At 43.0% G+C, this 27,112-nt stretch overlaps 1 protein-coding gene across 5 annotated transcripts in view; it reads left to right on the forward strand.

Annotated features, from left to right (window-relative positions):
• Positions 1–27,112, forward strand: part of LRCH1 (leucine rich repeats and calponin homology domain containing 1) — a 211,699-nt gene that overhangs the window by 170,129 nt on the left and 14,458 nt on the right. For 2 of the 5 annotated variants that reach the window (XM_051832281.2, XM_070048799.1), the window contains exons 16-19: positions 1,446–1,550; positions 9,661–9,770; positions 15,661–15,798; positions 21,127–21,204. In XM_051832281.2, coding sequence (XP_051688241.1) covers positions 1,446–1,550; positions 9,661–9,770; positions 15,661–15,798; positions 21,127–21,204 — 431 coding nt within the window. Of the gene's footprint in view, positions 1–1,445; positions 1,551–9,660; positions 9,771–15,660; positions 15,799–21,126; positions 21,205–27,112 lie in introns of those variants that run through there. The other 3 variants (XM_051832282.2, XM_070048800.1, XM_070048801.1) reach the window with 2 other exon arrangements.

The following is a 27,112-nucleotide window of genomic DNA, read 5'->3' on the forward strand; positions in this document are numbered from 1 at the left end:
ATTCTTTTGAATGTGTGACTTTGCAATTTAGTTGTAAAATTTCTTCAGTGACTTTTTTGCTGCTTTTATGGAGTCCAGAGTCAACTTACCAAAGTTAGAGTGTGCACTGTACTGGCACTGTGAAACCATTTAGATTCTTTGAGGTGGTGAGAACTAAGCAGAGTATTTATTTTAAACCACAGAAAACAAAGGTCATTTCCTCCCCAGGCACCCACCCTTGCAACAGTGCTGACTTAACCAAGGTGGAAATTGTTCTGGTTGTTGAAAGCTCTGTGGAGTTTGGTTGCTCTAAATAATGCTGATTTATCTCAAGGAACAGCAAGTGACAATATTATAACTCTGTAAAACTAGCATTATGTATTGGGAATTTTTTTTTTCATTTTAATAAGCAACTTTTAAATATGAGAATGTTATTTTTCACATTTTTCTGGAGACTAATACACGTAGTCATATTAATTAGAGATCATATGCTTCAAACAGCGTCACCATTTTTGATTGAGTAGCTTTGGAATGCTTAAAGCCAAGTAATTTTTTATTTTAACATTAAGTATAGGGATTTATGTGAATGCTGTGTTATAAATAAAAGCAGGCTGCTCAAATTAGCAAGTTGAAATAGCCACATAGATTTTTAAAGTAGATTAACAGCTTTCTAAAAATGAAACGTTTTTTCTCATCTGTGTTTTCCTCCCAAAGAAAGCTAGTGCACATACTCAAGTATGTATTCCGAGGAGGTCAGAATTGGCATTTTACCAGCCATGCCTTATGATTGGATTACAGATCATGGCGCTCCTTCCTAAATTTGAAATTACTATAGGAATATTCAATGCAAATGTAAGAGATGTCGTCATTTCGTAAATGACCAACTCAAGAAATTCTTGAAATTGATATTTACTGGCTAAGCGGATGTTTAAATTAAGTAGACCCTACAAATACCCCACACCACCCCCCTAAAGCATTGAAGGAGATGGCAAGAGTTGAGGCAAGAGATTCAGCTATCAATAAAGCCTGCCAGTAGACTTGCAGATTTCTTTGAAAAGAAATAATGTTGTGTCCGACTAGTGTTGGGGGAGAATTTTAGCTGTTTAGAAAGGTGTCGCGGGATCTTGTGCCCATAGTGTGTGTGATCCGTGGCTGCTCTTTCTCTCTGCGGTCGTGACTCGCTAGTCCTCTGAGTCTAGGGGCTACAGAACTGTTAAGATGAACAGTGTTATGCATGCCAAGTATGTGATTGATGAGTACTAACATTCCGTTTTTGTCATTCTTTTTATTCCATGCGCCACCCTTCATTCTCCTCCTATATCGTACATTTGAAATGAAATCCCATATAAATGAAACCCACTTCATTCCATTCGCCCCTTATGCCATTTGTGAAATGCTGCTGCCCCTTTGGTTTTCCCTGGTCCTTGTGCAACTGTACGCGGACTGGCTCTCTCGCCCTCCTGCAGACCCAGCCCTCATTCTCCCTCCTATCTCCTTCAACAAACTTACACAGGCACAAACATGGGACAACTCTAGCTACAGTGTTCCATCTGCAGGAGACAGTGACAATGGTAGGTGGCTTTGTACCTCTTCTTCAATGTTCTCATTAATGAGCCAATACTGAGCTGTCTGTTCTGTGCAGCCGGAGATAGCGTGTGTTCACCTGCATGCTTGGTACGTACGAGAAAGGATGCGTAAGCTTGAAAGGGAAGCCCGGAAAGTTGCATGTGGATTATTCTCTAGCCGATTGTCAAACTACAGTTTAATTATCTCCACTATTCTGGGTTTGGCGAAGACCTGACATTCCTTTCTTTCCTAGCTTTTCTGCTTGGGTGTCTGGGTTTGGTGGCTTGGCTACAACCACGTGGGGTTTGCACATTTGGAATATCTCTGCTTGCTCTGCACCTGAATGCTTCAAAAGTTGGATCTTTTATGATCTGTACTTAACCATAGGCAATGTTTAAGGTAATTAAAAAGGTTACTTGACTGATGCTGAGTGTTGCACAGAAAATAATGTTAATGTTGAGAACTGTCTAAAATGAAGAAAAATCACTTGCCTTCTCTTTTTTTTAAAAAAAGTATTTGTACATTTTGACTTTTGATAGTTTCTGGAGCATAAGTTCATTTGTAAAATATTCAAGAATGATAACTTAGCCTGAGAACCAAATGTGTGAATAAAAAATTGAGGACATCTAATAGGATTAATATGACTGTCTCAATTTTGTGCCATTAAATACCTAAATAGCCTGAGACATAAAAATAAAACACATAGAATTGTCTGGGTCTATATACCACATATATCTCAGTCTCCAAATGCTGGTTAAATTTTAAACATTTTACTTCAAGGTGCACATTGATAAAAATAATATGAAGCAGTGTGATTTATAGGGAAGGCAAGTGAGAGGTAATCACAGTGAAAATACAATAGGATGATACAGTTTCTGATAATAGGATGACACGTTTTCTGATAACACTTACTTGTTTCTGAGGTTGTTATATGCAATACTTGGGAAATATGTCATTAAAACACTTGCTGTGATTTATGATTAAAATTCAACCAAAGATGATACAATGGTTTCCTTATATAGAAGGAAGTATAGTTATAAAAGGAATTTTAATATTACATAAATTTCTGAGTTTTTTAACTGAAAATCCGTACGATTAAGAAACAACAGGAGTGAAACAAACCCCTCTGTAGATCATGCTGTTGTTAATGTTGGAAGCCAGAGAGGGCTACTCGGTAAACTGTTCCTTTACTTAAACATAAAAAATAGAGGAGTGGAGGCCTTTTTGTTTTTCAAAGCAGGGCTATTTATGGGTCTGGTGTTGTTTAAAGGAAATAAAGCTGAGAGTGAAAGATTTATGTCTGATTTGGTATTTCCTTAGAAATGATATCTGATACCAAAGCATTTTTTTTTAAAGTTGGGAAAGAATTAGATGTCTCCCGTGGCAGTAGAATTTCTGAACTGAACAAAACCAGAAAGGTGAGGTGAGCTGCTTGGGGCAGCTCTAACCCTTCAGAGTCTCCTCTCTGTGAGATCCACGTCCATTGTGCGGGTGTTCACTGCGCACACTCTGTGCCCCGGGGTAAGCCAGGCTACCTTCTTCTTATGAAAAATTCTGAGAGTTCCGTAGGAAAGAATCGTCGTGGAAATCTTGGTAAAAATAAAAGAGCCATCCCGCCGTTATTTGGCATTGTAGTCTGTGCGTGAAACTCCCAGGGGTGCACCTGAGGCTGTGGAGCTGAATGCCATTAGTAAGAAAAGGATTGTTTCCAGTGTTCATCTGGACCTGTCCATCATGCCAGGGGTCTGGTGGCTGTCATCTGCTCCAAGGCGCCCCAGGCAGCGGATGATTGTCTGTGTAGGAATTCTCTGCAACCTTCTGTGCAGGTTCCTGGCGCTGATGGTTCCTGTGCACCTTCATTCTCTGTGCCGAGCGTTGCCTGGTAACTGGAACACATGTTGTCGTACAGTCTGCGAGTGGAAGAGGCTGCACTGTGGGTCCACAGGGGTGTGTGCTGTTGTGTCCAGAGGCGTGCGGCCCACTTTTTATGCTGTCCGGGCTGGTTCCTCTGAAGGAAAAGATCCCATTCGGGGGCCTCTCTTCACCTTTCAAAGCTGACTTCCACAGCACTTTTGTTGCCTCAGAGTCCGCAGGTGTCTCACCCTTTCCAAATGAGAGGCATCTTATGGCCAGCTTGCCTAACGTAAGGCTGGCTGACTTTCGCTTACATGTTCTAGTTACTCTTTGGGGTCAGCTTGGCATTCTGTGTGCCTCTCTCACGGTCTTGCTTTCTGGAAGAATCCCTCTTTTACTTAAATTCTTGCCGATGCTTCATTCCCACTCTCTCTCATTTTAAATCCCGCATTTTCTCTGACATGATTTTTCCAAGAGACTCTTTCAGTGGAGAACTGGTGAGAAGGCCCTTGGGAGTTTGGGTTCCAGTCCCCAAAGTTCTGCCTCCATCCCGAGAGGGCTGGAGGGGGTGGAAGTGTGTCTTGTTCTGCGCCAGCTTTGCCCTGGTTTCTTCCTGACCTGAAAACATGATTTCTGCTCTTTGCCTTGCCCTTGCACCTTCTCCCCCCGCTCCTTTCTCTTTGGAGTTAAGACCCTTCCTGTCTTCTTCTAAATCATTTTTGCTTTTTTACTTGCCATGAATTAATGAGTGCTAATTTATCCACAGTTCAAGTTGATATTTAAATAATCACCTTGAAAATGAATGAATAGACATGTCAGTCCTGAGCCAGTTCATAGACAGCTTCCTTAATTTCTTTACACTCATCTTTCACTAAGGTATTATTTTTCCCATTACAAAGAAAATAATCAAAAAAGGAAATGGAGGATGTCCGAGTTCTTGCAGGGTTCTCCACTCTGGCTTTATGTTAGAATCGCCTAGGTCCCATCCCTTTATGTGATGTTGTATTCAAGTGAGGTTGAAAGCCACTGAGTTAAGTAAATTGCCCAAGACCAGAGAGTGGAAACTGGAGAATTTTTGAGGGCAGAGAATGTGTTTAATTCCTCTGGGGACAGAAAGGAATGAATGAGTGATCTGCTCAGATTTGTAATTCACAGTAGCCTGGATATAAAGCTCATTCTATTTTTTCAAAGCCACTAGTTGCTACCCTTGAATTTGTTTATCTTAAACATCACGCCCTATCTAGGTTCATAACTTTCAAAGAAAAGGTGAAAGCTAACTTTCAAAATCTCAAATTTCTACTCAGAAGAAATTTCCTCTCATTGAATTAAATTGAGACAATGACTACGGATTGGTGCTTTTTATATAAAGAGTGCATTTCAGGCAATAATTAAATGATGAAGTGCATTTGGGGCGAGTTTGCGAGCAGGGCTTTCTTTGCTGAACTAAGAGTTGTTCTCCAGCGGTGGGAGACATGGTCTTGCGTGCATCCTTAAGCACCCACAGAGCGCCTGCTGCGCTTATCATTGATACAGCTCAGAAAAGACAGACAAGATCCATTTTCAAGGAACTGACTTCAGAGTCTAAAGTATTCAGACCTCGAGTCTGAGCTTAGAGAGGAAAAGGGCAGCTGATTGGTTGTCAGGACAGACATGTCTCTGCAAAAATACTGTCCAGATAGCATGAGCTTCAAAAGAAGCAGCTTTTGAAACACCCATTTCGTTTATTCATTCAACAAACTCATCCTGCCCCACTCTCTGTTTTGTGGTACAGAGGTGGAGGAGAACCAGTTGGCAGCAGAAGCTAACAGGTTTGTGATGGGGGCAGATATGTCTGTGTCATCAGACAAAAAGGGGTGAGAGTTTTGGACATGAGAAAGTTTCATGCATTCATAGGAGGGTGCTTCGCTTGGCCGTGAGCCTGGGAGGACAGGGAAGGAAAAGGCAGAGACAATGGGAACATCAGTGGAACTTGACCAGTACCTGCAAGGATGGATTTGGATTTTTTTTTTTTTTTTGAGTCTTTGCTTGTTTGTGTTTAAAGATTTACTTGAAATCAGAGTAACAGAGAGAGAAGGAGGAGAGACAGAACCAGAGATCCTCTATCCATTGGTTCACTCCCCAAATGGCCACACAGCAGCCAAGCTTGGGCCAAGCCAGAACCAGAAGCCAGGAATCCAACTTGCTCTCCCACGTGGTGACAGGCCCCAAGCACTTGGGCCATCTTCCAGGGCCTTTCCAGGCACGTTAGCAGGGAGCTGGATTGGAAGCGGAGTAGCAAGGACTTGAACCAGCACTCTGATACGGGATGCTGGCATCCTGAGGGGTGGCCCAGCCCGCTGTGCCACATGCTGGCCCAGCCCAGCAGGATGAACTTGATGTTCTGTGTGAGCGTGCTCATCATTCTCTGCAGAGCCGTGCTTGCAAATTTGTCACGTCTGCGAAATAATTACACTTACAAACAATTTACTTTTTTTTTCATGTCAGTGTTAGTTATTTGACGTATAGTAATTAAACGTTTAATTCTCCCCCGATGTTTTAAATCACCTACCCTCTGTCTCTTCTTGAGTACACAGAGATGCAACCACTCACACTCACTCTCCTGACCACCCCCCTTTTAAATTACACTTAAACAATCAGGGTAGCATGTGGCTTGAAAGGAGGTGCTGGGAGTGGTGTTTGGCCTACCAGCTACTGTGCAGGTCAGGATGCCTGCTTTCCCCACTGGAGTGTCTGGGTTCCAATCCTGTCTCCTGACTCCTGCTTCCTGCTAATGCAGGCCCTGGGAAGCAGCAGGTGATGGCTCAGGTGATGAGGTTTCTGCCTTCCACCTGGGCGTCCTGGAGTGCTCCTGCCTGTGGCCTGGCTCATCTCCAGCCCTTGCAGGCATTTAAGGAAAGAATGAACGGGAGCTCTGCCTGTCCCTCTGGAGTGTAAATAAATAAATAAATAAGTTGTTTTACAAAAAAGCATTAGTTCAATGTAGGGCTACTTCTTAATGTAGTCTTTTAGCCTCAAGTTCAACTTGTATTCTCTTAAATTAAGTAAGGGGGATGTTTAAATGTAGCACTATGGAATTAAGAAAACCACAATAATTCTTCCATAGATGAATTTCCTGAAGACTTGGTCACAGGATTTATGATTTAAATATTACTCGAAAGAAAAAAAAATGTAACTAATTAGAGTTAGCTTAAAATTAGAGCTACCTGGGGCTGGCGCTGTGGCGCAGCGGGTTAATGCCCTAGCCTGGGGCACCTCCATCCCATATAGGCACCGGTTCAAGACCCGGCTGCTCTACTTCCGATCCAGCTTTCTGCTATGGCTTGGGAAAACAGTGAAGGATGGCCCAAGTCCTTGGGAAGAAGCTCCTGGCTTTGGATTGGTGCAGTTCTGGCCATTGCAGCCAGTTGGGGAGTGAACCATCAGATGGAAGACCTCTCTCTCTCTGCCTCTCCTCTCTCTGTGTAACTGACTTTTAAGTAATAAATAAATCTTAAAAAAAAATAGAGCTACCTAAAATCACTGTCATAACAAACCCAGAAAAATAAGCTAATAAATTTCTTATGAGCCTAAAGTTTGTTTTCATTTCTCATATATTCCATAGTGTATAATACATTTAGAAAATGGGTAGTAATATAGTTATTTCTAATAATTTGTTACGTGTTTGAGCTGTTCATTTTACTTTTTTTTTTAATTTATTTGACAGATAGAGTTAGACAGTGAGAGAGAGAGGGACAGGGAGAAAGGTCTTCCTTCCATTGGTTCACCCCCCAAATGGCCGCTATGGCTGGCGCGCTGTGCCGATCCGAAGCCAGGAGCCAGGTGCTTGCTCCTGGTCTCCCATGTGGGTGCAGGGCCCAAGTGCTTGGGCCATCCTCCGCTGCCTTCCCGGGCCACAGCAGAGAGCTGGTCTGGAAGAGGAGCAACTGGGACAGAACCCGGTGCCCATATGGGATGCCGGTGCCGCAGGTGGAGGATTAACCAAGTGAGCCATGGCACCGGCCCCTGAGCTGTTCATTTTAAAAACTACAATTCAGATGTTTGGGAACACTTTTTGATTGTGGAACAGTCATAGAGCAAACACTCAAGCATGCATCTTGTATTTTTTAGATGCGCAGGAATTTAAAAGCAACACCAGGAAATCAAAAGACAGCTCTGCGTTATCCTGATATCTCATGGAGACTCAGATTGTCTGCAGTTCAACAAAAGCCCATGGTTCATTTAACTTCCTGATAGCTTCATAGTTGCAATGGATCCTGCCAGTAAAAACACATTGAAAATATGAAGCTTGCCTTGTTAGATAAATTATCCCCAGAAGAAAGGCAAGGGAAAGCTATACCACCAAAGAAAACGGTTACGTTCTTTTAAACGGTGTTGCAGCGCCCCTTGCTGGCGTCTGTGTGTACTACCCAGCTCTGGCCACATTCCTTGACTTTTTTGGTAAATTTGGTGACTTTGGGGGTGCGGATTATTTCTCGGTCTTACATTTAAATATATTTCTCTTCCCAGAGCTGCGCTTCGTTGGGGAGATTTCTTTTGCTTTGTTTTTGTCGAGGTGCAGTAGAGGCAAGTTTGACACGTTCTCCACTTGCTGCATGCTGCTTCGTTTGTCTCATAGCCCTTTGCTCTGTGAAACTTCCGTCTCCTCCTTTCTGCCCACGCTGTCCTCCTTTTGCGGGCCTCGACTTTGGTTTTTCAACGACTGGGCTTGCTTCCTGTGTGGTTTGGTTTTCCTGGGCCTCCATGAAAGTCCTCTTGTGAGGTGCCTCTGGCAGTTTCTGCCTGAGATTCCTTGGGTAGCTTCCAGCAGAGACACGAAGGCCCAGGCTTACTCCTCTCTGAGGTTCCCCAAGGCAGATGGCCTCATGGGGTAGAGCGTCCTCTTTTCTCCAGCAACTGTGAGTCAGGGACTAAGGATGTGTCCACTTTCTAATAGCCCGTCGAGCATCGGAATGCTGAGCCAAACACTGTAGAGCTGATGGAGAAAGAACATAGGAAGGTACAAATTAAAATGATATACTTAGGTGAGCGCAGGATATGTAATTATATGGAGTAGACACAGGAACTCCTTTTTATTCAAAGTATATTTGCAAATCATCTTTAATTTTTAAAAACCAAATACATTGAAATAGTTTCTGAACTAGTCCATAGGAAGTGTTTGTCAGGATAGAATAAAAGTCGCATACCCTTCTTATGTGATTTAAATTGTTGTTCAAATATGATGTTTAAATTCTAGCGGTTGAAGTTTCTGTAATTACACTGTGCCAATGCAGCCTCCTATATAATACTGATATCTGAAATTGGACTTCTGTGTCCAAAATGTCCCAAAGGACTCCTCCTCCACAGGGGGCGCCAAATTCGGCTTTTGACAGCTCTTTGCTGCCTTCTTTGTGCAGGGAATGTTGGCAGTCTAGGATAAAAATCTCTAGGAAGAACAAAAGTTCAAGTTTTAAGACTGCCCTGGGCTTGCTAGCATAAAAACCTGAATTAAAGCCCCTGCTGTAATTGCCCTTCCATGTATAGATTTTTTGTTTTTGACATCTTGATTGGGCTGTGAAAGAAGTTCTCCTTCAGAGGTTAAGAGCAGGCACTTTGGGGCCTCCTTTCCCGGAGAACGCGGTCGTTACTATTCTTGGTGGTTAAAATGTCAAGAGCCCGAGCCAACGGCGTGATCTCTGAAGCTGTCTCTTCTTGCCAACCTTCTAAAAGGAGTGTCCGCTCCTCTCTCATGAGCTGGCTTTGGGGACGTCTTTGTCAGTGACGTGGTGGAAGGCAGAATTTTCCCTCCTCATTCAAATGGGAACCATATAGAACCACGTAGCTCTTAACCCAGGTTCATAAAAAGTGTTACCCCACAGCATTAACCTGTGCTTATTTTTAAACTGTAAAGCAGTTCCAACAGTCTTCTTATTGGACAGAAATTATCAGAATTCAATAAAAGGATTGTGAGTGTAAATTTAAAGTTAGCGTGACAGCAGTGGGCAGATAAGAGAGGCAGAGCCCCTGGAATGGTCGCCATCATGAGCCAAAACCTGCCAAAAACCCAGCTGCTTAGTCCACAGAACCCAGGATAATTTAAGTGATAGTCTTCTTTAGAATATTCAAATCAAACTTTCTCTGTAATCCTGATTTCTTTGCTTGAGGGATAAATCACTTTTTTTTCAAAAGGAGACTTTGTTTAATTTAAATATGAATAGCCCTGCCTGGCAACCTGTAGAGGGCACGACCTAAAGGCGGTGTTTTTTTTCCCTTTATCTGTTGTAGTGTTTCTCAGACCTCAGAGAAATCTGGAGTCTATAGACCCGCAATTCACAATTCGGAGGAAGATGGAGCAGATGAGAGAAGAACAAGAGCTGGTGGGACAACTCCGTGAGGTACCCAAAATACCATGCGACCAAACAGGAATTTTCAGAACTGAAAAACAGAGCCCGAGGACAGGTGGTGTGGTACAGGGAGTCAGGCTGCTGCTTGGGTGCCTGCATCCCATACTGGAATGCAGCTGCTCTGCTTCCCACCCAGCTTCCTGCCAATGCACACCCTGGGGGCAGCAGCTGACACCCATGTGGGAGACCAGGATTGAGTTCCATGCTCCCGGTGTCAGCCCTTCCCAGGGCATTTGGTGAGTGAATCAGCAAATTGAAAATCCCTATCTGTCTGTGTTGCTCTGCCTTCCAAATAAATAAAAATAAACAAACATTTTAAAAAATAGACTTTAAGGGTTGGCATTGTGGGGTAGTGGAACAAGCCACTGCCTGCGACACCGGCATCCTTTATGGGTGCCAGTTCACATCCAAGCTGCTCCAGTTCCAATCCAACTCCCTGCTAGTGGCCTGGGAAGGCAGCACAGGATGGTCCAAATCCTGGGCCCTTGGCACCCACGTTGGAGACCTGGAAGAAACTCCTGGCTCTTGGCTTTGGCCTGGCCCAGCCCTCCTGGCCGTTGTGGCCATTTGGGGAGTGAACCAGTGGATGGAAGATCGAGCTCTTTCTCTGTAACTCTGCATTTCAAATAAATGAATAAATCTTAAAAAAAAAAAAGAGAGAGAGAGACTTTGAAGCAGTGTAAGCAATTTTAGTTTCAAATCCAGCTGGGGGGTGGGTTTTTTGGCACAGTGGGCTAAGCCACCACTTGGGACATCCACATCTCCTATTGCAGTGCCTGGGATTGAGTCCCACGTCTGCTTCTGATCCAGCTTCCTGCTAATGCACCTGGGAGGTGGCAGCTGGTAGCTCAAGTTCTTGGCTTCCTGCCACCCACATGAGGATACAAGTTTGATTCCTGGTTCCTTGTTGTGTCTGGCCCCAGCTATTGCAGGTAGTTGGATAGTGAAGCAGTGGATGCAGAAAAATCCCCCCTCCTCCATCCACTCTTTCAAATAAGTAAATAAATCGTTGAAGAAATCCAGCTAGGTCACGTACTAACTGATATTGGGTAAATCAGTTAGCAACACAGGGCTCCTGTTTCTTCCTGTGCTACAAAGACAGTTTTACTATCTAGCTTTGTGAGGGATCTAAGTGGAAATGTTCATGCATATGTGTAAATGCTAGTTCTGTTTGAATTCAGGTCTACTTTAAAAACTATCACTCATGAATAATATTCCACTAATGTAAAGATGTGTCCCATTTTCCTCACTTTGTACCCTGACTTGGTCAGAACTTTTAAATCATTTAATGGGCAAACCCAGGATACAGTCTTACACTGGGTGCCATCGAAGATTTGAAGTTTTAAAAAGCTTAAGGTTTTAAGCATGGTCCCTGGTCAAGCAGGGACCGTGGCTAATTCCTTGTGATATTTCTTAGTTCTTGGTGGGCACTTTATAAGTATTTGTCTGCCTTCACTGTCTTTGTGTCTGCTTAGGAAGATCAGAAATAAATACAGCCAGCTCTGTGTAACTGTGGGCCTCACATCGCAGAATCACATAACCACAGATCAAATATATCTGTTAAGAAAAACAACCCAATTGCATCTGTAGGGAAATGTACAGACCTTTTTTGTTTGTTTGTTTTTCCCTACACAGTAGAGCCTAGCAGCTATGCACATAGAATTTACTTTGGATTAGGTATTATAAGTAATCTGGACATAAAACATACAAAATTATGTATGTGGGTTACATGCAAATACTACAGCATTTTATATAAAGCACTAGATCATCCACGGATTTTTAGAAGCTGTGGGGGGATCCTGGAGCCAATCCCCCACAAATACCAAAGAACAGCTCTGTATGGAAGGTTAAATAACAGCACAAGGGTCAGTTCCCAAGGAATAGTGCACTGGTTGTTACCAAAGGCAGCACATTGTGAATGGCGACATAAGTTCTTTAGGTTCATAGGGAAGTTCCATAGCTACAAACAAGAAGAGCATAGGCAGACCTCTCGAAAGAGGTAGGTTTCATGTTAAATCCCTCAGTGAGAAATGTGTATGGACTGCCTCTCTCTGCCAGGTGGCATTCCAGAGGATAAATCTAGGAGGAAGACCCCTGCCATTCCAAAGTCTGTAGTCTATTGGGAACATACAGTAAATAAAAAGAAGCACAAATGCAGAACTGCAGAGGGCAATGAGTTGTACAAATAAGCTTAGTCAAATTGAATTCAGATAGATGAGCCTGTTTGTTATTGCAGGTGACATTTTCTGCGTGGCGAGCAGGTAGTCAGGAGGAAAGAACTGAAAAACAGCAACCTCTTTCCTCCACTTGGAGCCCCTCTGGTTGCTTCACCAAGCACTAGGGGAAGTCATATGTCCTCATTTGCCCATAGTATTTGGATGTGCTGTAAACTTGAAAGGGAAACTTTTCAAGATACAGCAAGCTTAGATGGAAGCTACGATATATCTCTTGAAGTGTGACACCCTTAATTATGGGTCATGTTGATCATTTATGTTTAGTGATACAAAATTAGAGACTGCAAGAATGCCTAACAAAATGAGGTATCTACACATAGGACAGTTCTGAAGATTTAACACTATTCTGTGCACTGTTTTTTCAAGTCTTTGTTTTTTTACCGATCACCAAATTAAGTTGTCCTTGTGTCGGCTATTATCTGGTTTAAACGAGCGTCTATTGCAAACTTTCATTTCATGATTTAAAACTGGTCGCTTCTTCTTCCCCAGGGATGGAGCAGATATGCTCTTCCCTCCTGCTTCCACTAAGTACACCAGTACCCCAGACGCTGTATACACAATACACAGACGAACACTGAAAAGTGATGACAGGGAGGAGAGCAGCTAAGGTCCTGGAGATGAGAGGAACAACATGGTAGTAAGCTCGCTGGATTTTTTTGTTGCTGCCTATGTCTGAGACTGAGAAATTAAATCATTGGAATCACTAGTGGGCACAGATTTTGAAAAACAAACCAACAAAAATTTTTTTTAGCTGAACAAGGAGGAGAGAGGCCTTCTAGCAAGACAAAACTTTTAGACAGTCAACTCTACTCTAGCTAAATAGCAGAGAAAAATGCCACAGTCCTACCCTACCCACACCAGGAAAGGCCTAGTCAGAAGGCTAATCTTCTCCCCTGGATGAGACATCTCACAGAAGACCAAGTCAGGAGCCAGGATTTCATCACCAGCGGTTGCTACGGAGGCCAGTCTGTTCCCACAGTCTTAATGGAGACTAGGGGACCTGGAATTCCACCCTCACCCAGCAGTCAGAGTCATCTTCCCCTTCCTTTCAGCCGGAACTGCCATCTTCCAGGAATTCGCCAAGAAGACGAACACACAGGGAAAGAGGAGAGATACCCAATACGTGCTCTCAGGCCTCTTAGAAAGCTGGAGTTGTTCCTTTGACCACATACCCATGCATTTACAAGAAAGGTGACATTGTAAGACATCAAGGGAATGGGTACTGTTTACAAAGGAAGGCCCCATAAATGTCACCATGGCAACACTGGAAGAGTCTACCGTGTTACCCAGCATGCTGTTGGCATTATAAACAAACAAGTGAAGGGCAAGACTCTTGGCAAGAGAATAAGAATGCGTATTGAACATATTGAGCACTCTAAGAGCAGAGACAGCTTCCTGAAACACGTGAAGGAAAATGGTCAGAAAAAGAAAGAAGCCAAAGAGAAGCCAAAGACCTGGGTTGAACTTTAGTAGCGCCAGCCTGCTCCACCCAGAGAAGCCCACTTCATCAGAACCAATGGAAGGGAGCCTGAGCTGCTGGAATCCACTCCCTAGGAATTCATGGCATAACAAGTGCTAAAAAATAAATAAATAAAAGACCTCTGGACTGGAAAGGAAAGGAAAGGAAGGGAAAGGACAGGAAAGGAAAGGAAAGGGGGAAAAGGAAAAAGGGAAGGGAAAGGAAAGGGAAAAGGGAAAGGAAAGGAAAAGGAAAAGGAAAGGAAAGAGTCATTTACCTTCACCCCCTCCCCGCTGGCCAACTGGGACCGCATGGGAAGCCCGGACTTCTACATCCATCTGGGAGTAACTTGATTGGAACCCTTGGCTCTGCTATGACCCAAAACATAGACAGCTAAAAGAGACATCCAAGTAGGATCCAGAGTCTCACAACGTAATACAGGAGTGTCCAAGTTTACAACAAAAGCTGCTCATCACATGAAGGACCAGGAAGATCTCAAACTGAAAGAAAAAAAGACACTCCCCAGATGACAACACCGATAAGATAAAAATGTTTTGAATTGTCAGGCAGATATTTTAAAGCAGCCATGATAAAAGTGCTTCACCTGGCAATGTGGAACATCGTTACTGGAAAGAGAAAAAATAGAACACTGCGGCAAAGAGCTAGAAAGTTTCAGCAAAGAACTAGAAGACCGAAAGAAGACCCAGATGGAAATTCAGGACTGGAGAGTACGTTGTCCAAACTAAAAAGCCCGCGGATGGGTTCCGCAGCAGAATTAAGGTGACAAAGGAAAGAACTGGAATGAAACTGTAAGAAGGAAACAGATTGTCTAATATGAACAGGACTGTGAAACAGGGAGGAAGTAGCTGAACAGAGCCTCAGGGGCCTGTGGAAGTATAACAAGTGATCTGACATTATTGACGTGGGAGGCCCAGCAGAAAAGGGGAGAGGGAGCAGGGCCAAAGAAGTACTTGGGGAGGGAGGGAATGGGTGGGGTTGTGAAACAGCAATAGGAGGGATCCTGTGACGGGAACATTGTGTATCTTTTTTTAAGAGATTTATTTATTTATAATGAAAGGCAGAGAGAGAGACTGATCTTTCATCTGCTGTTTCACTCCCCACATGGCTGCAGCAGCCAGGGCTAAGCCAGAAGCCAAGAATCCCATCCTGGTCTCCCACATGGTTGGCAGGGGTTCAAGTACATGGGCCAACTTCCACTACCTTCTAGTGATCAAGAAGCTGATTCAAAAGAGCATCCAGAAATTGAAGGAGCCGAATGGGATGCCGGTGTTGCCAGCAGTGGCTTAACCCACTGTGCCACAGTGCCACAGTGCCACAGCACCACCCCTGAAACATCGCTTATCTTGACGGTCAATGTCAATATCTCCATTATTCTGAAAATTGTTACCATTGGAGAAAACTAGGCCAAGGGTCCATGGGATCTGTTATTTCTTAGATATACACATGAATCTAGAAGGATTTCAAAGCTAAAAGTGCAAGTATTTTTAAAGATCACATATTGATTTCTCAACTAAAACAGACCATGAGACAAGCATCTCTTAATTCCTCTTCTATCCCATGCAGGCTATCCCAGACCCATCAGGTTTGGTTTTGCATTTTAATTTTCATAACCAAGGCTGAGGAAACGTTGGCTGCAAGAAGTAATTTCATTATTTCTTTCATTATACTGATGGAAAAATCTATTTTTTAAAAATGATTTATTTATTTGCAAGGCAGAACATCAGAGAAAGAGGGAGAGACAGATCTTCTATCTGCTGGTTCACTCCTCAAATGGCTGCAAAAGCCAGGAGCCAGCAGCTGCATCCAGGACTTGGGCCCTCTCCAGTTGCCTTCCCAGACACTGGATCCAAGGTGGAGCAGTCAGGACTTGGGACTCAAACCTGCACTCTGATACAGGATACCAGCATCACAAGCGGTGCCTTAACCTGCTGTGCCACACCACCAACCCCTAATTAAAATTTTTAGATGCAACTGAAATTGTCTTTATGTAGAGGGATTTTGGATGCTGTTTGAAAAGACTTAAATAGCGTCAGTGTTTTCCAGGCATTCTTACCCTTATCTCGCGTGATGAAATTATCGTCTCTGGTCCTATGTACCTGGCGCTGTATTTTTGCCTCGGCTGCCTCCCTGTGGATAGCAGCTGACTTCCTTCTGATCTCCTCCACAGAGCATTGAGATGCGACTGAAGGTGAGTCTCCACGAAGACCTGGGGGCTGCGCTCATGGATGGTGTCGTGCTCTGCCATCTGGTCAACCACATTCGCCCGCGGTCCGTAGCAAGCATCCATGTCCCCTCACCAGCAGTTGTAAGTAACACCGCTTAAAGAGACACTCTCTGTTTGCACAATATTGTTGGTTAAGGATGCCAAAGTGATCTGTAGGATGCTACTTAGATCCTTTCTGTTGGACCCCAAATAGTAGAAAAAGAGAAATGGAACAACAGTATGGGTCTGAAGCACATTTTCACTGTAGAAAGGGAGAATATTTAAAAAAATCATACGTGAGTAACAGAACAATACTATCTCACATGTCAAATTTAAAGAAACTCCTGATTGAGATGCTGACTTTAATACTTTGGGAACATACCAGTTCCTTTCTTTCATGCAGTTCAACAGTGAGAAGTCTTGGCAGAAAGCTTTTGATAGTTGGTAGCTTCCCTTCTGCTTGGAGTCTCTCTCTCCTTGATTCATCATTGGGGGTTTTAGGATAGCTCTGAAAAGGTGCAGAGTCCATGGGAAATACCATGAGATAACCTGTGAGGCCAGAGGTGGGTTGGCCAGTGGTGAGTTCAACAATTCTTCCATCAGTCGCTGAGCTCTGACATGCTGGGAGAGGGCAGGGGAAGACTCCATTATTGCCCCCCCCCCCCCCCCACATCCTCATCTCCCTGGTCGGGGAGATCCAGGTTGCCTGGGAGATCCTCATCCCGGATGACACAGAGCGTGTTAGGAGCCAGATGTGTGCCACCGTCATCAGTTGTTCAGCTGACAGTGGAGGGGTCAGACCGCAGCTTGTCTCTGGAGCCTCCGTGGGGCCTTGATGAAGGCAGGAGGATTTCCGCTCCCCATGGTTGCTATTGGTTTAGAGAGGCAGAGTTGAGGTGCTAAGGATGTATGGTTTGGATTAAAATTCCAGGTCCACTTCTGAAAGCCGTATGATTTGGGGGTGAGTTGTTCATCCTCTGTTTAATGTGATTTGCTCTTCTCTATCATGGAAATGTTTTTGTGAGGATGCGATGAGGTGCTACATGATACACACTCAGATGTAAGCCTCTGTTGTGATCATTTATATATATGTTATGTGTGTGTGTATTATATATGAGATTGTTAAAATTCAGAAGCCCCAATGCTAAGGCACGTGTTCCTAATGTACTGTGTCATCACTGTGCTGGGTGACAGCTCTGGTGAAACCCTCTTGCAGGGGCCCCTCCTCCAGGAAGGCTGTACCATGCAATTACTTGTCCTACTTTTTCTCTTTTCTCTTGACAGCAGGAGAAATTAGCTGATGATACCATTTCAATTGTCTGTTTCCTTTCTGTAATATTCAGCATAGTTTCCTTCCAAACATTCACACACACACACACACACACACACCCTTCTTGTTTTCCCTTAGAGCGTGGTGGGAGGAGCAACCTCTTTGTCTTCTGTTCTAAATCTGTCCCTGGCAGCCCCAATGCAGGACAGTGCTTCTGTCCCGGGGTCCCGTAGGAAACTTCCCAGTGTCCTCCCCAAATGCAGATCAAGCTGCTATGAAGTTTTCTGAGCTGCATGGCAGCTTTTCAGTTAATAATTTGTCTTGAATTAAAGATGAGATGCTGTAGACTCCTTGACCTCCAACTTGAGTGTGCTGTCATCATTTTATAAGATGTAAGAGGACACTGCCAACTGTGTGTCTATATTTCTTTGTATGCAGGTGTACTTGAACAAGTTCGTGGAAAAATGGAAGTAAAACTTTATTTTGGAGCAAAAAAATTTTGGAACACTGCACAGTCTTCATAATATGTATTTCCATGAATTTTTGAAGTACCCTTGTACTATATTAATTCTTTAGGAAAAAGGTTAGGGTCTTTTAGAAATGTTTTGGTTTTACCGTTTTTCCTTTTTTTAGTAAAATTTTTTAAACTAAAAAAAAGGCAAATAATGCCTGATTGTGGAAAAGGAGAAAATAGAAGTAAGCAGAATAAAAATAACTCATGATTTATCCAAAGTCAACCACTGTTAACACTTGTCATCTTTACTACTAACGTTTTTGAACATTTGAGTTATTTTAATTGTTTCTCACATATATTATTTAGTTTTACACCTTGCTATCAAAACTTAAATTTCCCAATGTCATTGAAAATCTTTGAAATATTCATTTTAATAACTTAGACACATTTCACCTACGTTTTGTACTAAAGTAACGGATGGGCCAGCATTGTGGTGTAGCAGGTTAACCCTCCTCTGTGACACCCGCATCCCATATGGGCACCAGTTCCAGTTCCATCTGCTCCACTTCCAATCCAGTTCTCTGCTAATGTGCCTGGGAAAGCAGTGGAAGATGGTCCAAGTGCTTGGGCCTCTGCACCCACGTGGGAGACCCAGAAGAAGCTCCTGGCTCCTGGCTTCAGCCTGGCCCAGCCCTTGCCGTTTTGGCCATCTGGGGAGTGAACCAGTAGAGGGAAGATCTCTCTGGGTCTGTCCTTCTCTTTCTGTAACTCTGTTTTTCAAATAAATAAATAAATAAAAATCTTTAAAAAATAAGCAAATAAAAATAGAATAGCGTGTAACACATGTTAGAGTATAACAATATGTGTAGGAACTATCGTTAGAAATGCGGTTTGCAAGGCAGCCAAGTAGTGATTGCGACACCACTGGAGATGCCTGGGCTTCAGTCACAGCTCTGCTCCTGATTCCGGCTTCCACGCCATGGAGGCAGCAGGTGATGGCTCAAGTTGTCAGGTCCCTGCCATCCACATGGAAGACCCAGATTGAGGTCCCAGCCCCTCGCTTTGGCCTGGCCCAGCCATGGCTGCCATGGCTGTTGCGGGTGCTTGGGGAGTGAACCAGCAGATGGGAGATTTCTGTCTCTCTCTCTCTCAATAGAAAAAAAAAAAAAACTAAAAATATGCAGCTATATTATTAACAAATTAAACATTCTTCATTGAGCTCCTTGAATCCGTTTTTGACCACGCCCATCCCCCCTGTGGCCCTAGAACCTGCTGCCATCCATCTGCATTGCTCTCCATTCCCGGCATGCCACAGGGGGCTGCCTGCCCTGAAAGCTGCTCCCTCCCCAGTCTCCTCAGCCCTTCAGGGTCTTCTCTCCCAGCTCTCCTCCATCACAGCATTTAGAGGAGGCAAACCACTCCTGGCCCTTGAGAGCTGAGCTTCCTTGTTACTCTTTGTCCCCTCATAGCAACCCCATCACAACTAGGAACCCTCCTGTGTCATGGTTTCCTTTAGTTTGCTAATACTTGCGGTACACTAGAGCTAAGTGACTATGAGTGGGCTCTAACCTTGAGGCCCACACACTGCCGGGATGGTGGGGCAATGGTGTTCCTTCAGCAAGAAGCAACAAGAGCACCAGAGACCTGAATGGCAATCACAGGGCCCTTTAACAGGGAGTGCGGGGGTGGGGAAAAATGCCTGGGACTGCCACCGGCTGCCAGCAGTCAGGTTGTGAGGTCCTTCCTGGGAGGTGTGGTGTGCCACGCCCTCTCAACCTCCTGCCTGGGCAGGGAGACACCCCCCCCACCCCCACCCCCACCCCCACCCCCACCCCCACCCCCCGGCCAGGTACAGGATCACCCACAGCCATGAGTGCTTTGGGTTTCACAGTTCTATCTCTGATCATCAAGTATCTGGTATAGAGTCAGTAATAAATATGATTGGATCTGTTGTGTCTGCACCAGCAACAGTGGGGGAGACTGTCTTGTCTGCTGGTACTCTGGCAGGATTCAACATTCTCATCTTTTACTTATGAAACTAATGTTGTCCATTTTTATGCCAAACTGAGTGACCATAGTGTTGAACAGAATCACTATCATTCTCAATATGCTAAGATTCTACTCCTTAGAAAAATTAAATTTTTTAATGTTTAAGAATTTGATAAGCAAAAAACTTTGGCATCCTAATTAGTATGACTGGTGTAATGGTTGACTTTTTGTGTAACTTTGATGCTTTGGCCAATGATGAGGTTGAACCTTTAACTATTGTATGTGTTGCACATATTTCTCTATCTGAATCTAGCTTTCAATCTTAGAATCTAGAGTTCAGTCCCTTACTCCCAGAGGTACTGAATTATCTTTTGTAGCTTCAAACATATTTTTCCACTGGCTTCTTCCGGGCTGACCTAGGTATTTTGAATGATGTTGGACATCTTTGGAGTTTCAGAATAGACTCTTTTACATCCTACATAGGTGAAGAAAGAGAGTGGGCCTAGACCATCAAAGAGGCAAATGCTGGAGTCTTGGCGTGCTGAAATGCCTCTTGGTGTCCTGTCTGCCAGGGCCAGACCCCATTCTTCTGGTGCTCCATGTCACATGTCTTCTGTCTGGTCCTTCTGCTTGCACGAAGCCTAATGCAATGACATTGTCCTAAAACATACCAGGGAGGTAGGCAAAATCACCCAGGTAGCTGCTTGTCACATCTTTATAAGTTAGATTGAGGGGTACAACTTTGTGGCCAGCCACAGTGGAGAATACTTATTTAGCCTGAAAATAAAATCCTTCCACATGGGAATAGGCTTCTGTTTATTTATTTTTGAGGTAATGGGTAAGGGAGGAGTACTTGTGTTGTTGTTCTTTTTTTTTTAATAAATGCTGTGTAAAATCAGAATTTAATGATGAGATAGAGTACAAGCAAGTTCACTTTCACTCTTAACAGGCTATGGTCAGTCTTCATAAAACATGGCTCCTACATCTAGACTGTTGAGTTTACTCATGGTTCTTGCGTTCTTTTTCAAGGGAACTAAGATCAGAACAGTCAAATTTAGCAGGAAAATGTTTACAGCTCACAATGTAGAAATTACAGCATCTGAATTAAATGTACTTCTTATCCATCCTGCACCTTCAAGGTCATCTATAACCAAGGTTAACTCAGTTGTGAAAAAATTTTGGTTAAGTCCTGAACATATGTGTTTTTAGTGCATTTACCTTATGTTGCTTCTTTCTCATTAAATGCATGGCTTGAGTGGGAAAGAGATTAATTAACCTGGTGAATTAAAGCTCTCATTTAGAAATATACTTGTTGATGGGAAATGTGATATTTATGGTATATTTTAGGAACTAATTAAGTCATACAACAGTAATAATATTCTATAAAAACTATATCTGTATGTGTATATGTGGATGCATGTATATATACATATATATATTTGTAGAAAACCTTTCATACCAGTAAAATGTGTCATGTACATATATACACACACAGTAAAATACATATACACACATATACACAATGTCTAGAAGAATACAACCCAACGATTTTTATCTCTAGATGGGTAATTTTTAGTGTTCTTATTTGCTGTTGTATTATTTTCTGTCTCTGTGATAAACATGTTATTTGTGCCCCATATAAAGTTTAAGAATTTAACCTGTTATTAAAATTCTTTGTCTTTTCTAATTCACTATTTATGTATATTTGTATCCGTAGCCCAAACTCAGCATGGCCAAATGCAGAAGAAATGTGGAAAACTTTTTGGAAGCCTGCCGAAAATTAGGAGTCCCAGAGGTAACATCAAGCTTCATTCCAGTAACTGTGTTGTAGTGAAACGTTGACGTCATACATGTGTTTGAACTGTTGAATGGATATAAAGCATGCTTTTAAGTGTCAACCTCTCTTAAGAAATGCTAATGAATATGTTCATTTAAATTGCTCTATCAGTCAAATTAAAGTAACTCTGCAGAGTATAGTCCATTCTGAGAAAGAAAATATTCTCTTTAAGGTTTTAAAATAAATGAGAAATTCTAAACGTGAAAAAAAAATCAGCTTGATTTCCTATGCAGGGTAGAAATGATGGAGGGTGCAAGTAGGCCTTCTCACAGGTCCAGTAGGGTAGGATTGGGGAGGTGGAGGGTCTCCTGCCAAGCTCTTTGGTAAAGACCTGCAGTCATCTACTCATTGTAGATTTTCATCCCTATAGTTATATTTTTGGTGTGTGTATCAAAACAATCGACATTGAAAATATTAGTTACCACTATTATTTTCATCAATAATAGCGGTGTGTGTGTGTGTTGGTTTATAGTCTATTAACGATTTACATTGACATTTTCTGCATTAGTCTGCTGTAGGCTCAATTGGCAGTTCTCTACCTTTTCCCTGCCCAAGCCCAGGCCCCGCCTAAGCCTCAGGGACAGGGTTGATCCCTGTGCCTCAAAGACTTTGCCATTAGTAGTAGCATAAAAGTATTTCTGAGGTGGACAAGAGCCAATCCACTCGGAATTCACGGGTAGCTGTATAAGTTGAGAAGTGTATCATGTGTGTGATAAACAGAAAGGGATAGAAATTTTATTCTTGTGATCTTCTGTTTTCCTAATGTCCCAAAGATAAAGTAACTGAAATAACCAATCTTGAGATTCTTTTGAGTATGTGACAGAGTTACCCAATGGAAATGGACAAAGGAGCTTTTCCCCTCCCCTCTCTTTCCTCTTTTTCCTTATTCTGTCTTCCCTCTGTTTTTGTTTGGCAGGATTCAGCAGTCAGGAGCTAGTGACTGGTTTCTAATCGGATTTGAGAAAAAGGAGAGCATTATGAAAGAATGTGTAGGTTTGACCTGTCTCAGTGAAAGGAAGCTTACAAGAGTAGTTTTAAAAGACTGCCATTTTTACATGATGCCCTAAATGTCTTTGTGATCAGTTTTGCTTTCAAGAATGTTAATCTGTGTGTCTGTATTGTTTGTGTGCGTATACATTCTCGGCTTTCAATATATGTGAAATACTTAACAAACCTTTTCTAATGGTTTGGTTCTGTCATGGGCTGGTAAGATTTCCCATGTGTGAATCCAAACTCTCAGACCAGGATTCGTGATAAATTATTCGTGTCTGTGCTAGAAAGCACTGATGAGTTATGATCTCACCCTCTGAGATTTTTTTAAACTCATCAATGGTTTTTTTGGCTTACAACGAAACAAAATTAAGTAGAAATGCCCTTAAGCCATTTATTGTGAGTCAAGATTGATAATTATAATTTCCTTTTAAAGTGAGGAAAAGGTAAATTAAATTATCATAAAATGCAGAGCAAAGTCTAGCATAATTTCTGAATTATGCCCCAAGCACGGTGGCCCTAACACTAATATAGGCAACTCACAATTCCCAGGAAGGTTGGAATACAGGGAATGATCTTTGTCCCAGTTAATTATACTTAGAAGTATATAGCTTACAATATTTTTGAAATTGTTTTTAAGGTTTAAAAGTGATTCTCTGGATGCAGTGTGTGTGTGTGTGTGTGTGTGTACATATATATCCATATAATCCAATGGCACTTTACTGGTGATTAGAGTTACTTTAAGGTCATTGTTACTATAAAAGTCTGTTAGAAGTTGGACTTCCTTAGTAAGAATGTTAAAGGACGTGAGGCATATTCTAGTGGAATATCAGAAATTCCCAATTGGAAAGCAAGCGATCAGTCTTCCTGTGTAGTCAGACAGCACATTTTCCTTTCACAGAATGCATGAGAAAATGTTTTCCTCTAGGAATATAACACAGAGTTGTTGGGGAGTCACAAGTAAGGGGTCACAAGGCTTCCTCCCCCTTAGGTCTTTATACTTCTTTCACTTTGTGGGAGGGTTGATGTTTGAAGACAGTCTGGCACAATAAGACTGGCGCTTGATACTAAAAAGGTAATTGTATCACAAGACCCCTTGCAGAAATTCTCCATCTATAAGGAGGCATTTTGAAAGACAGATACCTAACAAAAATAGTTCTATAATGTTACATTTTCCTATTACAAGAAACTTAATATTTGGGTACCAAGATAGTTATTGATTTCTCATTAATCAGCATAGTCAATTCCCTCTTACTTGCAAGATTTTTCTATTTTCTTCACCATGAATATCATATCTACATGTGACTCAAGCTGAAGAGACCTTGAGTTCTACATTTTGTAAGCTAAGTATCTTACTGACGAGGATAAATCATCCTATACAGGCTGCAAAGTCAACAGCTGCACTCTCAGCTTGAGGTTTTGCCCTTCTTGATAGAATCAGAATTTGAGGCCGGCGCTGTGGCTCACTAGGCTAATCCTCCGCCTGTGGCGCCGGCACCCCAGGTTCTAGTCCCAGTCGGGGCACTGGATTCTGTCCCAATTGCTCCTCTTTCAGTCGAGCTCTCTGCTGTGGCCCAGGAGTGCAGTGGAGGATGGCCCAAGTGCTTGGTCCCTGCACCCCAAGGGAGACCAGAAGAAGTACCTGGCTCCTGGCTTTGGATCAGCGCGGTGCACCGGCCGTAGCAGCCATTTGGGGGGTGAATCAATAGAAGGAAGACCTTTCTCTCTGTCTCTCTCTCACTGTCTAACTCTGACAAAAAAAAAAAAGAATCACAATTTGAAACTACAAAGTCAGAGTCAGCACAATTGTGTAATTGTATCAGGTTCATATGAATGGAATACAGCAGGTGAGCAGATTTAGCTCTATTACTGCACATAGGATGTGATGGAGGCAATTTTAAAACTGATTGTTATGGTTTATTATATTTTCTTTAGACGTCTTCCTGAATGCAACCTTAGGGTTGATCATGGTTCATGAACATTTATGTGTGCTTCCAAAGCTGGACCCGTGGCACCGGCTTGTCATTTGTTTGGTGGTCAAGAAATGTGTGTGTGCAGGATGTGGCAGGGCCTCACCTCCAGTCACTGAATCAATAGTAGCGGTTAGTGGGCAAGCCTGCCCCAGCGGTGCTGTAAGCCTGCTCTCTGCAGAAGATGGTTCTGGTGTCGCTGGTGTATACATGGGGCTTCATCAGACTAGCTCCACTCAGAATCGCAGGACGGGTGAGGCGCTGTCCTGTGTCCCTTTGTGGTGTTGAGGCTGGTTGGTCGGATTCTGCTGCTGTTTTGACCTCTCTGTCAACGTGTCTTGAAGACAGGCCTGGGTGGGATTCCAGACCTTCCAGGACGTAGTCTTTGTACCACACAAGAATCCGGCTCTAGTAAGCCTTGGGCTCATAAGGCTATGTATTGGTATATTGAGGTGTCTTTTGCCATTTCTGAGTCAATCTGGCCATTCAGCCTCCAGATAGAAGATTTGGAGTTGGCTGTTGAGGGTTTCCAAATCCATCCAAATTTAGAAGCATTTTAGGGCTCTCAGCATCCTCTCAGGTCAAGAGAAATCTCCAATTTGTGAAGCATGTAAAGTATTTTTTAAATGGGTATTAATTTGGTTCACCAGGGAATTTTTCCTACTCAGTCTTAGATATGAAGCCTTGGGTCAGACTGATGTGATGTAGCAGACTCGCCTTCTCTAGGTGGGCAGGGGACTTCGAATGGAAATGCACTTTGTTACTTGACTGCCCAGCCTTGGTCTCCATCACTGTCTCCAGAGAGAAGATGGGGAAGAGGATTCAGTGGTACTGTGGAGCCCTTGACAGCCGTGGCCTCTTCCTGCCAGTCTGGGGCTCCTAGGCATCCCGTCAAGTCTGTAGGCCGCAGAAGGTTCTCATTACGTGTCCATGTGGACAGGTCGCTCTGTTCCTCAGCTCCTGCACCGGTGGAGTTACAGCTTTGTCTTCTTTTCAGTACCTTTCATAGTTGCATTTTTATAGTTCTACAAGAGGATTTTATATTTGAAAGTAATTTATTTATTTGAGAGGCAGAGAGAGACACAGAGTCGGCGCTTATTGGCTGGTTCAGTCCCCAGTTGTCTGCAGCAGTTGGGGTTTGGGCCACACAGAAGCTGGGAACTCAGTCCAGGTCACCCACGTGGGTGGGGCGCTGAGTTCCGTGAACCATCACCTGCTGCCTCCCAGGGTCCGAAATGTAGGAAACTGACATCAGGAGCAGGGCCAGGACTCAGACCCAAACACTCAGATGTGAGATGCAGGCGTCCTACCGGGGGTCTGACTCTGGGTCAAACTCTTGGACTTATTCCTGTTGTGAAGATTTAGGAACTTATTGATAGGTAAATGATTGAAATTTTGTTGTTGAAAGACAGTCTATAAATTGAAGCCACTTTTTTTTTGTTTTAATCTTGAGAATTGGAGAAAAGAGTTAGTTATCCTCTTTGAGCCCTAGGCCTCTTTTTCTCCCTCAAATCAATGAGTTTGGTATCAATTTAACTCATAACTCACACTTTGGGGAGAAAATGAGACTCCTATGCAAGATTAATTTTAATTTTCCTTCATTGTGGTTTATTCTAAGGTTGAGTAATCAGAGATGCCAACTGATGTGTTTGTTATTTTTATTATTAACGTTAATGTTTATACTCATAATTTATTGAGAGAGCTAATCTCTCACTTGTAAAATCAGTTCCTTCTTTTGTAGATAGCATGTGTTTAATGTCATGTAAATATCCCTTTCCAGGGTCATGCCCCTTGGTCACCTCTGCTCCATGGCCTGATGGCCTTTCATATGCACATGTTTGAGAATAAATCATTTTAGAAGCAGCACCATCAAAAAGTTGCAGCCATCTGAGGAGTGAACCAATAATAGAAGAGCGCTCACTCTCTCTCTCTCTGTCTTTCCCCCTCTCTGTGTAACTCTGCCTTTCAAATAAATAAATCTCCAAAAGTAAAGTGTTTAATTAAATATATTCCAAATTTCTAAATGACACTTACAGTCACCTCTCAGAATTTGACTCTCAGAACTTCCATAAAAAGCAGACTTGTTGCTGGGTCTGTCTGCATTTCTCTTTGTGCTCCTAGTGTTAGGCATCTGTAGCAGGAGCCTGAGGCCCGCACTTGGTTTGCTGTGAGGACTGGTGTGTGTTCACCCGGATGGGAATGATCATCACATTTGCCTCTGGGGTCTTGGAGGGAATTAACTGTGGTTTTCAAACGCATTCCAGCAATTGCAAGTGCTCTGTAAACATACGGGGAAATTTTGCTGTCTTATGTTTCCTTCTTTTTTTAGTAGTTTCCAATTTTAAATTTTCAGGAAGAAATAAAGTGTGATTTCTAAGTCCCTCTATTTAGACTGCTTTGGAAAGCACAGGTCAGAAGGTCCCCAGTTCTCTTGGGAGTTGCAGCTGTGCCTAGCGTGGTAGCCTCATCACAAGGACTGGATCTGACTGCCTGTGGGTTTGTGACGTGGGCTGGAATCAGGCACAGTTCTGCACAGTTCTCAGATGGCCACAGCAGCCCACGCCCCACGCATTAATTATGAGCATTAATTATGGCGGTTCAGATTATTGCCTGCCAGTCTTAAGCCCATTCCTTCTTCTTTGGAGATGAAGATTTAGATTGTTTGTTTGTTTGTTTGTTTAAGACCCAAGCGCAGTGTTTACAGCAACTTCTTGGAATTCTGCAAACATACCTTACTTTAATTTTATTTTTAACTTATTTTAATTAATTTATTTGAGAAGGGACCGAGAACACAAAACAGCACTTCCTGTTTGCTGGTTCACTTCCCAGATGCCTGAAATGACCAGGACTGGGCCCAGGCCAAAGCTGGAAGCCAGGAACACAATCTAGGTCTCCCATATGGGTGG

This window comes from Oryctolagus cuniculus, chromosome 9 (genome assembly GCF_964237555.1).
Source record: "Oryctolagus cuniculus chromosome 9, mOryCun1.1, whole genome shotgun sequence".
In the NCBI taxonomy this organism is placed as follows: Eukaryota; Metazoa; Chordata; class Mammalia; order Lagomorpha; family Leporidae; genus Oryctolagus; species Oryctolagus cuniculus.